The 12,678-nt window shown below is 37.7% G+C and overlaps 1 protein-coding gene across 4 annotated transcripts in view; it reads left to right on the plus strand.

The window, feature by feature from the left end:
- Positions 1 to 12,678, plus strand: part of LOC143186236 (rho guanine nucleotide exchange factor 17) — a 51,820-nt gene that overhangs the window by 23,638 nt on the left and 15,504 nt on the right. For all 4 annotated transcript variants that reach the window (XM_076389787.1, XM_076389789.1, XM_076389786.1 and 1 more), the window contains exons 8-9: positions 526 to 826; positions 11,948 to 12,025. In XM_076389787.1, coding sequence (XP_076245902.1) covers positions 526 to 826; positions 11,948 to 12,025 — 379 coding nt within the window. The remainder of the gene's footprint in view (positions 1 to 525; positions 827 to 11,947; positions 12,026 to 12,678) is intronic.

A 12,678-nucleotide genomic window follows, 5' to 3' on the forward strand; every position in this document is an offset into this window, starting at 1 on the left:
AAAAATTGTATAACAATTCTAGTGAGACTCCTAGTATTAGTTTACGATTATTTTCTAAAGATATTAATATACAGAGCGTACCAAAACTGATGATACAAGGGGGAAGGTAATTCTACACGAAAAAATAAGTCGAAAATATTGAGTAAACTTTTTTGATATCGTGCTTCGTTTTCAAGAAAATTGAATTGGCATTATGGTCGGGAAGACTCTCGGTCTGACCACTGACTGTCTCTGCGGTACGCTACAAGCATTCCCCTTTTCCTGTTTACTCTTCAAACGTCTAAAACTGTAGTTCAGTACGCTTGCACTCACTCAAAATTCAGAGTCAATTTTCTCGAAAACGAAGCACGATATCAAAAATTTGTATTCTACACTTTTGTCTCATTCTGTCATGCAGAATCACTCCCCCCCTCCCCTTTGTACCATCCGTTATGGAACACCCCGTATAACGAAATATCGTTCAAAAGAAATTGTAGAAATATCGCTGAATTTTATTTCCATTCTATTTTATTTCCATTCGCCCAGATACAGTAAGAGACCACTTCGCGGTCCTTACGGGCAGATGCTCGAGGCCGAGATGGCGAAGCCTCGTACCGCTGATATCGCTCTGGAGGAAGGTCTTCGGCCGCGAAGGAAAGTTTCCGCGAACCTCTCGTACAACGCGAGCTCGAATAACAGTGGTTCAGAGCCGCCCACGCCTTGCCATCATAGAACCACCTCCAGCCCGAGCAAACTCGAAGGTCTTCCGGGGCCAAGTCCCGAACTTCTCGCGGAATTACTTCGAGGATCTTCGGAGAGGGTGGCTCGCGCACCGGCGCATCGAAATGTGAGTACTGCTAAATTTAATATTTGGTATTTCGAGAATGAAACAGGAGTAAGAGCGTAGACGGCGGACAGCGGTGCAAAAGTAGAGAAGTAAAAGGGTGAAGGTCGATGGAATTGAGGTTTATCTAACTGCAAGTCAGTAAATCAGTTCTGTTATACAAATTTCTTTGCTCTGAAGAGTGATTAATTTAGTACCTCAATTTGTCTTCATATCTTAAAGATTCACGAAGCTAATATTTTTTCTTGATAATAATTGTCTGCATATTGCAGTACGAATCACAGTGAGCTTCAGAAGATAGGATACTATAAAATTTAGTCACACATTACAAAAATTATGGGCTATCCATGTTGACTGCTTCTAAGCGTTCTTGACATTTTTTGTAATTCCAAATTTAACATGTTTCATTATAGAAGGGAGAAAAGAAAAATCTCTCGCAATGCTTTGATGAATTTAAATGAAACAAGTGCATTTAAAATTTGACAATGAATATAAAAAGGAAAGAATCACTTAGTCATATTTCTACAGGGAAATGTAGAATTGGGGTTGCAACTGGTTTATTTACAAATAATGACGTTTGAAGAACGATAACCATATTTCGCGCAAAGTGCATCGACAGACAGAGAAAGGCGATGCAACGTAACGATGTTACGTAATGGCGCTAATTAGTGTATCGATTAACGAGTCGGCAATGATGAAAACAAAAAGGGGAATAAGCCAATGCTCTCAGGCAAGTCAAGAGCAACGCAACGCGATTTATCTTATCACGACATCGTATCTCTGGCGGCCTCTTCGACGATCTTCCTTGTCGCTGTAACATCTGGTGACGAATTTAAAGCGAAGGAACGAGGATCGCCTGTTTATTGCGCTTCAAATTGGTTCACGCGGCGATTCATGAGATAAACAACATACTTAATAGGATTTTCGATTTTAATTCTAATTTTGAGAAAATATAGAAAAGTAATTGCTTTTGATAATTCAACGATTATAGATAGCAGAAGTCGAATAAGAATATTAAACTACAGTAGTGGCCATTGAAATTGCGCGACTTTACGAACATTATGGTTTAACTGTTACACGAGACATAATTGTCTGTGTTATTTGTCATTACTCTACTTTCCTATTTTACTTGAAATTTTGTACGCTAATTTAGGTATATTTAGGTAACTCGTTTATAATTATTTTCATATTCGACAAATACCTAGTATATTTTGTTATAATTTTAATAATTTTATTAGCAACTACTGTATTTTAAAAAGTGGTCTTCAAAAATTTTCTTTGATTTCTGTCTGCAATGTTACGAATGATATTACTCCATTAGTATTTAGCAACTTCGTTGGCGTGTCACTCCCATATGATTGGCACTATTGGATTTCCATATTTTACAGTCGATTTCGGAGTATGTAACTCGTATTCACCAAATTGATCTAATTTTACACAGAATCGTTCATTGAACTCTTGACTCGAAAGTAATTTTTTCTAAAATCGTCTTGTCACTTAAATGTCTAACTTATGTACAAATTAATTATCAAATCTTCAGCTAGATTTCTTTCTCGCTTCAGTTTTTGAATAAAATTAATCTCCTGTCGCATTGTCCCAGTTCTTCGCGCCTTCTGGCAATTATAGAAAACCAACTGTCTAAAGAGACGTAATTCGAGGTGCGCGATTCCAGGCTAACGGTGAAAACGTAATCTAATAATAATGTTCGGCCATATTTCTGGGATGAGTTGGTGGTTTGGCCAGTGCACTCGAGGTTGGTACAGTGTTCCCTTGATTCTGGCATGGCGGGGGCGTTCATCAGCGTATATTCCTGGGCTTAGGTGTACCTGGGGACACGATCGGTCTCTCCACCGAAGTAGATAGAATCCGTCGAACAGCATTTTTACATGACTACTATACCAAACCACCACCTTGAAACGAACGAGTAAGAGAGTCTTCGTCCCTGCTTTCGTGAAACGTCGATGTTACAGTCACTAGGGAACGATAACTAGACGATGCTCTTTCGCTAATTGAAGTCCTTGGTCGCATTCTTGAGAGTCGCAAAATTAATTTTTGAATTCGATGGCTGTAGAACATAATTTCACGAGTGAATTGCACGTGTAAAGAGGATTAAGAAGGAATACAAATGCTTCGAAAATATTATTTTTTTAATTCTCTTTCATAGATTTTAGTTGATTAAAATGGATGGAATGCGTGAATGGGAATTAGTCGTACAAAGGGAAGCAATGTTTATTCGACATCGGTCGGTTTTGTCGCAACTTGCACAATAATTATTTAGAATAAAGCGAACGTGCATGAGTCGCGGGTAAAATGACAGGAGGCGAAGATGAATGGGAATTTTTATATGCAGTTTTGCACAACGAGTTGAAAATGTATGCTCGAGTACATGAAGTACGAGAAGGAGCATTATTGCGTGCGAAGGTATAGAATTTCTAGGCGAACAGATCGCTAAGAAAACACGTAAACCTGGCGACAAGAATAGAGTAGGCTCCAGATAAATAGGAGTTATTTTCAGGTGGTTCTTTATCTACCTCTGATGTCATCGGTTTTGCTCCGTATTACGTAGATTTCTAGGATTTGTGAATGAATCGCATGTCTTACAACGCCTCGACGTTGTGACGCCGACGACAAACGTGACGTCGACGACAAACGTGACGTCGAAGCTCCGCGTATAATTCTCAGAAATTTATAGTATTTGTTTCTCTCGTCTCAGGACTCAGTCGTAACTAAGATATCTATTTTTTCCTTCCTTTAATTTCGTGATAGATTTTTCCTCTGTACTTCATCGAAAGTGTATGCGCGCCAAGTTTCGAGGAATATTTAAATGTTGAAATATCTGTGAGCTGATTTTGGAAAATAGTGAGCATTTTCTAATTTTACTTGTCAAGTTATTTCTACACTTGTGTTAAAAATGTTCTCTCATTTTAAAACGTGCAAATTAATGTATTATACTGTCATATTTCTTCTGATTTGTTTAATATATGCAGAATGTTTGACAATAGGTTTTAGAAACCTTAAGGGATGATTCCACATGTCAAAATACCACGAAAATCAAGATTGACAGAATTGTGTTTTAGGTTTCGTTTCAGCGATTCGAATGTGTCTGACTCGAAACTTATTCTACTGAATCCACTGTGCCAGACCTGACTAAATCTTGTCTGCAGAAGTCCTAAGTTACATGTATTTCACGAGTACTATAGACATTCTTGTAACAATCGATAACTGTGAAATGAATCTCCAAACGCATTTTGGTTCCTAATATTCGTCCTATTTTGACATATTGAATCTCCTCTTAAAATTTCTTACAGCTATCGACAAACACCCTGTATAGAAGACTACTATTATTAAATTTCTTAAATATATTAATATTACATTTATCATCATTGAAGCTATATTTTTTGTTCCTACTAAATATGATTGTGTATAAATCTTTCAAGATGTCGTAGCAAGGGAACTTCGTGTGATGAACAAGTAAAGTATGCTCGGTTAGCGAACTACATGGACAAACGCGAATAAAATACTGGAATAGTGGGTGCTCGAGACACCGCAGACTAAACAAGCGTCGTCGACGTAAATATGGGAGCAAGAGGCGTTAAAAAAATATAAAATTATTCGCGGATACACATTCCCCTCTGCTGCAATGGAATACGCAACGATTCTCGGGGCTTACATTTATTATGGGCAAGAGATTGCGAAAGATTTCAACAAATGAGTAACCATGCAATCGATAAAGTGCAAAATAATATATAGATATGTCTTTGACGTATCTACGTTAAATGGTAATCCAGTGTCAAAGGAGTCTATTAATGAAATGTTAGGGTGATCTTTGATGAGAGAGATCTTTTAGTCATGCTGCGTCAATTCAGTATTACGTAGGTGCGAATCTTTGGTGTCGTCGCCTAAAGCTAATGCGTATAGATTTCTATGAATGAAGCAGACTCATGACGTATTTCCACGATATCCTTTACGCAGACACTCTGATATTTCGAACAGTTTTGAAATTGACAAAATTTCGTACACCTTTTGAGGCCTTTGGAACCCTTCAAATCAAACATGGTTGTTAATCTATAAAAAATCTTAATCAATTACGAAGTGATTTTGAACTTTTATTCTGTATTCTAATCTATCCTGATATATTACGATTAAACATGTTCTCATATCTAAAACATCATTAGTCTACCACGACGATGAATAAATGCTTGTGCCTGAACCAAACCACTCCAAGCCTGCACAGATGATATAAATCAATCTTATACGGAGCAAATCTTCGAACTTGATTATCTCGAAAACTAAGTTGGAAACGAAAAAATGTTATTCCTTATACTTTTCTTCTTCTCTTTCACAAAGTATCACCTCCCACTCGCTTGTACATGTTATTCGAAAACACCTGTATTTATGTAGCGTGCGTACGAGGACACTGAAAAGCACGCTTCTCGTTGGGGGAGGTTCAGCGGGACGGTGAATCGCTATGAGGCTGTCGAGGTTCTTCCGGTGGCAGGGTGCAAGGTCGTCTCGCCTTCCTGGGACAAGGTCGCGCGACGAGCCTCCTCTCGAAGAGGATGGACAGGACGCGCGGTGCGCGCGTGTAATCCACGTGAGAGTACGCGCCGGCGTTCTGGAACCGAAACATCTGCCTCTCTTCCTCCGCTATTCTCTTGGGCATCGATCAGCCTGCCCGTGGTTGTGCGACGGGTCGCCAGTTTCAGGCGTAACGCCGTGTCTCGCTGCTGCTCCGTGGGAAGCTCCGTGTACCCCTCGACTTTCCTCAGATTCACCACGGATTCGTGCCCGTGTCACGTGTGAGTCTGCGACATCGAAGGGACAAAGTCTCGGCGGGACCGAGGGGCGCGATTGCTCGCTTCTGAATTGACGGAATTAGGGAGAAAGTAGATACTTTTGCGACGATTCGGTGGTCGACAAGATCACTCTGGCATCCCTGAAGAGGACAGGCCCCAGCCAGATCGGCCGGTGTCACGTGTGAGTCGAGAGTCATGTGGAGGACGGGAGCGCTGTTGTTTTGGTAGATTAATGCGACCGTGTATGATAGAGTGATTAGATACGATAGAGTTTATTCTGCTGTAGTACTTGGGATTAGATTGATGGTGGTAGTCGGGAACGTTGAATGGTAAAGTAGTTCTTTTTTAATGGTACTTTTACGATGTAATAGGGGGTAGTTTGTCGGGTAAGGGTTCGTCGATATATGATGTTTTGAGCTGCTGAACTATATTAGCATGTGTGATGTTTAGCTTAAGGAAAAGTTTGTCATGAATAATACTCGCTGAATTTATCGGTAAATAGGAGCTACTGATCGCAAAGTTATTTAGAAAATTCCTGGGGCTTGATAATATTGTTCGTAGAGGCTAGACTTAATATTATGCGACTAGTCTAACTGCATATTTGCTAGTGCATCACGTAAGCTCGGCCACCTTCTATTTATTCTCGATTCTATTCAGATCCTCGTGTACTACTTGCTAGTCATAATCTAAGATACAGTGAAAATAATCGCTCGAGTGAGAAGGAACACGACAAGTATTAATGAATAATCAACACAGCGTGAGACTATATAAAATATCAGGTAATACTACGCACAGTATATTTTAAAATATTACAAAATTTTTAAATTACTGTACCTTAAACGTAGCACACATTAATGATAGTTATTACGAATAATTTATTCTCACTGTTTGCAATGATAGAACGTTGATTCCACTCGCCGAATCTTTCGTATTCGATAAACAGTAGGATCATCATTTCATTGTCGTGAAGTGCAAATTGAATATTATCAGAGGGTGGCGTGGTATTCAGTGCAATAGTCGCACAGAAAGTCGTATTTAAGCCCTCTAATTGGGAGGATAACGGAAATAATATAAATACTAAACGGTAATACTGATATTTTGCAAAGGTCAAAGGTTAGCCTTTGGTTTCGCCGCTACTTAGGCAGGATTACCGCGTAGCTCTATTGAAACGCTAAAACTCGTATTGTCCTATAATTTCGTGCTACGATCGTTCGAACGGGCATAATGTATTACTAATTAACGTTCGTGTAAAGCCACCGACTCTGACAGGATGATTAGCATTAATTAATTTTTTGAGCTGCGATACTCACTCTCCGCTTAATATTCTCTGTGCGTTTACATAATCACCTGGTTCTGAGGTATTACGTTTGTTTTCAAGGTAAAATGTTAAATTGTAGGAATCTTGTTTAATTACCTGTCACTTCGCTTATAGCTTTATTATTTTACACCCGACTGCACTTTTTTTTAACTCTGGCAATATCTGATTATCTAATGGTAACTGCTGCTTTTTTTTCTTTTTTTTTGTTTAATGTGATACGGCATATCCTTGTCAATAGTTACAAGCAAAGCTATTGGTTATATATTTGATACTGTACAACAAGGACGAATGGCGTACAACAAAGTCGAATGGTGGTTCATGTACCAGTGATAAAAAGGTCAAAGAGTGTACTTCAACCTCTGAGTCTCTTAGGAAATCTTCTTAGCTTTGGGCTGTCTCTTTTCTCGTCGAGTTGCCGTTGTTTAATGTCATAGGGGAATGAGATCTGCACAATAATAATCATATATTTTACGTTATGTAGTATTATGGAAATTGAAACCATATCGGTCAATTAATTTCATGCAATGAGGGATTTTGTTGTTTTAATCGCGAAATATAGTTGAGTTATACAGTTGTTGCGCATGTCCTATTTTCCAAAAATTTGGTATATTTTATGGAGCGGGGAACACAGTTAGAATTAAATTGCAGTTGTGTTTTGATATCCTTACCGATCTATTTTCATCATGTCGCGAGGCAGTTTCTCGTGAAAACCCTGCGCGTCTCTTAAGATTTTCAAGGACTTCTTGTAATCGAAGCAATATCGATGTTCTACTTTCCTTACGGTATTTGTCTCAGTTTAATTCTTGGAAGTATTGTTAGATTACTAAGATCCTGAATGGGAGGGATTCTGTTTCGTGAGTGGTAGGTACGCAAAAAGTGTTGTTTCAATAGCTGAAGCCATTTGCCAGTTGCTAGTATTATCCTTGGCAAAAAGTTTTCGATCAAACGTAACGATACGATATTATTTAACAATATTGTAGTTTTTGAAGTACTTAGGTATTGGTAACAATTGGCAATTAGAGCTTAATTGTACAGAATTATTTGATAGCTTGTAGTAGGCCAAGGTTCTTTAAGAATATTTTATTTAAATTACTTGCTTCAACAGACTAACCAATCTTTATTTACATTCTAAAAAATACTTCACAGACTTTTACAGAAAATCTTAAAAGATTGATCAAATATCACCAAAATAAAATAAAATTAGTACAGTTACTATATACATAATTTTCACATTTTTCAAAATTTGTCAGATTTTGTCCACGTCGTATTCGTTGATTTTCACGGTTCCCAAGGAAACTTCTGAAAAGTGGTGGAGATCCTTTGATCGCTCAGCAGAATTCTAAAAGAGCCGAAATCAGGTCTTAAGGCTCGTTCGAACGTAATCGGTTTGGTAATCGTCTGAAGAGCTTTCCGAGCGAAGAAGGAAAATCGCAGGAATGAAAAAGATAGGAAGGGGAGCTTGCAAGCTCACGAGGGGGCCCTGAGTCACCCCGCTAAATATAACGCACCGTGGTAACGGTACATGTACAACGCGTTCGACGTATGATCATCCTACTCGAAGTGTGAAAGCTCTGCGTGGAAACGCCAAAACTCGGCTGAGCTTTTAAAGTGGCACTGCTGAATCACTCGGTCGTGCAGAAAGCTCAAGCAGATGCATATACGTAGATAGCTCTCGGTAACGATTTCCTGATAAGAAGTAGCTTCCCCTGAGTACCCATACTTTGATTTGAATTATTAAATAAACATTAATCTGACTCTTTCAAATAATACAATTTTTTCAATTTTTATGGTTGTCTTGAACAATTTTCTTTAAATGACCAGATAATTGTTTTCCAATTTACTGTTCCAATTTTCAATTTTATTTTATTCAGACATCGGTCTCGTTATGTTCGACTTTATATTATGAAGTATTTCTTTTGCTTAGGGTTTTTATTTCTCTTCTCATATGAAATGATCGTATGTAAACAATTAACATTTACCAGTGAGGTTGTTCCTTGTGAGACATGGAGTATTTTCATCAATCCGTTTCGAAATTTTATTCTTCGTAATTTTACCTGATTTTCCTCTTGGCTCGGCTCTCAATGACATGTCGCTAGCTTTGTGTTTCAGAAAGTTTGCGTTAATGTAATTCACTCCGGTCGCTAACTTTTCTCGTTACTTTTCTGGTGTTACTGTGCAATTGAATTTACGGGGAAAATGATTTTACCATTCCAGGTAATCGTGAATGTGGGAAAATATCGACTAGAAACCTATTGCACGAGTACGTATTGCAGGAAGCCCCATTCTCTTTAATATGAACAGTATTCCATACGCATAAATCTAGTTATTGTATATTTTACTGTTTTTTTCAGTCGTACAGTTTTATAATACATTTTGAGATATTACAATTTCTTGTAATAATCCGAGAATTAGATTAACATAAATTAACGCAGATTACTTTTACTCTGTTCTTGAACTGCTTGCTTTAGTGCTGCTTGTTCAAAGAACGACGTAGCTATCCCGTATTTGTTTTTTTATTAATAATTCCTTTTTTCGCGGCAGTGAGAAAATGTTAGCCTATAAACGTTATGTTGAGGGACCTACGACACTTGTGGTTGATAAGGGGAACCTCTGATCGAAGGAAACCTCCTTTTCTCACATCGTTAGCTTTTCCAATACTGTAACTCGTTCGCTCCTGTAAACGGATATAACTTTTACTCGATTCAGGATATTCTTAGTGGAACGACGTATCTCATATAAGTGAATCTATATCAGGGATATTCCCTCGATAGAAGGTAGGCTTATTAATTTTGAGAAATCACGAGAAGTTCAATTCAGAGGGGATTAAACGATATTTTACTCTATCTATAGTTTGAAATATATCGTTGATGAACCAAATATCGAAAGACTCTTAAAAAGTACAAAGTATCTGCTTTTGTTAACCCTAGGAATATTTACAAAACCTTGACCAATCGTACAAAATTTCAAATATTTCTCATTTATTTTTCTCATCAGAGTTTCTTAACCATAATTTTTCCAAAAATAAAATACCTCTAGTATTTTTCGTGAAATATAAAATTATGAAGATAAATATTCAAATCAACTGTCCAGATTTAAACTGAACACCAAACTCAATTAACTTGAGCAATGAACCTATGCTAAAGTGATCCTAGGGTTAAACTAATCGTCGTAGATTCTCCAATCAAAGCGAACTTAATATTCTCCACGCAAAAGGATCGCGATCATGCTTCTCGTCGATGTTCCAGATCATAATACTGTGTTAGCAAGCTAATCGCTATAATTAGTGAGATTCAAGCGTTTCGCGAAGTGTCGTCGAGAATCGCGGCGCGATAGGCATGGGACTTCGTTGCGGAGAGCCAGATTGATATGCCAGTGATAAGGGGCTCACATCGTTGCGACGGGATCGAGGAAGGTGGTTGAAGAAGATGACGATGAACGCTAATCGCAAGCTCATCAGCCAGCCGTCGGTGGACAGCGAGAATAACGAGCGAGTCAGCACAGACCGCGTGGGTAGTTTTCCCTTTTCATGCTTAAACCGTCGTCCAAACGCGCGTGAAACCGCTGTTGACGTTAGGGCTCGTAGACCGTGTTACTCCCATTACCTTTCCATTTTTGCGGCTGCCCGCTTTATTAGTTGTCCTACGCGATCGCGGGAAATTTACAAAGCAAATACACCGCGTACCAGAGTTATAATACGGTTCAGCGAGCGTGTTTGCCGTTCCACCCACCGATACTTTTTGCCTCCTCGAAATTGCATTCTGTTTGTTGTTCTACGAAAATATATGAGTCGAGAGTAATTCGTGGCAGGAGGTCGATTGACGAATGGAATAAGTCACGAACAGAAATTCGAACTCCTTCACGAATTCTGAAAAAATCGAAGCAATAGTCTGATAGTATTTTGTAAAAATTTGAAACTTAGAGGAGTCCAATTGTATTTTTCTCAGATTACTACCCCTGACAGAAAGTTTGAAATTATTTAAAAATATTGTAGTTTTTGAAAATATAAAATACTACTGTACCAGATCTGTCTTATATTCACATGTATTTCATATTCATATAATAGTATTTTATATTTTAAAAACTACAGTATTTTGTAATAACTTCTTCTTTTTTAATAACATCATACTTTTTGTCAAGGGTACTGTGTGTATAATATTCTGTATCTATTATTCGTAACTTCTCGCGGAATTTTCTTGATGTTCGTCGAATCAATGGCAATTGCAGTTTAACGATGAAAGCGTTGCGAATGGATGCAACAACCTCGACATTATCACTGGCTATGTCGTAATCCCCGATTACAGTGCAATCGTCGGGGGTTAGGACGTAAGGTAATCTGTTGCATCTTGCGGTTTACGTAACTGCAGCAGTTTTTCTCGTAATCACGACGCATCGTTAAACACATGAACATGACTAGCCGCACGTGCTTACACGATAGGTGGGCACGTGCGATCTTTGTCACGAGACATCGCTATCAACGTGCAATAGCATCGTTCTTCGAGCTGCTAATTATTCGGGATCTAGTAGATTAATGCAGTCGATGGAAATTTCTGTCGTATTGTCGAGGATTTTGTTCAATTTTTCAAGCCTCATTTTTCAACCCTATATGAAATAAATATTTTACCTCTATTTGAAATAAAAGAATTTTTTTTATTCTCAAATGAGGAAAATATTGTTTAAAATTTGAATGATCTATACCTGCATTATTATTCTAGGATTAGTCTGGCCAATCTTAGTGTAATTACATAGTATACTTCTAAAATATTTTGCTATTGGATATATGTAATATTTTTTTTCTTGTTTATTTATAGTATATCTTCTATTTGGATATTTATATAGTAATCAATTTCTTTTCTTTTAGTAATCGAGCAAGAGGGATCTCTAATATTCTTTGAACATTTACGTTTTCTATATGTATTTGGAAGTGTAGTTTGCATAGTATTTATAGAAACCATAGCGAACTATTTGCAAAATGTAGATTGAATATAGGAATACTATTTTTATATGTTCCAGGATACCAGAACTCACGTTGTTGTGGAACTTTATGACACGGAGAGATCGTATGTGGAAGCACTGCAAATACTAGTCAATGTAAGTACCTTTAATTGTGTAATCATAAAACATATTCCTCGAATTTAACTTGGGAATAATCTGAATTTAAGTACAAATACTTGCACAGAGTGTTCGACAACAAGTGTCGAAAATTTTGAAGCGTGATTCTATGCGTCAAAGTAGGACAAAAATGAAAAATAACAAAATTGTGTTTAGGGCTTCGTGTCTGACTTGAAGCTTATTCTACTAGCGTAGTGCATCAGCCAGGTCAGAGAGAGCGAAGTCAGTAGAATATGTCTTGAGTCAGACACATTTCACGCGTATTTTAGGCGTTTTTGTAGTAATTAATAACTCGAAAGTAAATCTTGAAACGCAATTTTCTCTATCTTCATTTTCGTTTTATTTCACTACTCTATGTAAGCATAGGTATATTTATTTCTACAAATTTCATAAGTGCAAAAGTGTTTCTGTGAAGTCTCTCAAAACTGTATACCTTCGCAACTGTATAAACCTTGAAGATAAGTGTCTATATAAATTCGTTACGTTTAATTCCAAATGTGGTCCCATATGATTTGCCACATTTTCCACTGCCCAATCCGAAGCACTCTGTACAATGTCATCCACCCAGGGGCTGAAAGCAAACGCAACTGATTTCTCAAATTCTTAATCAAAGTCTGAAATTAACTGGCACT

The sequence above is a fragment of the Calliopsis andreniformis genome, chromosome 12 (assembly GCF_051401765.1).
Source record: "Calliopsis andreniformis isolate RMS-2024a chromosome 12, iyCalAndr_principal, whole genome shotgun sequence".
In the NCBI taxonomy this organism is placed as follows: domain Eukaryota; kingdom Metazoa; phylum Arthropoda; class Insecta; order Hymenoptera; family Andrenidae; genus Calliopsis; species Calliopsis andreniformis.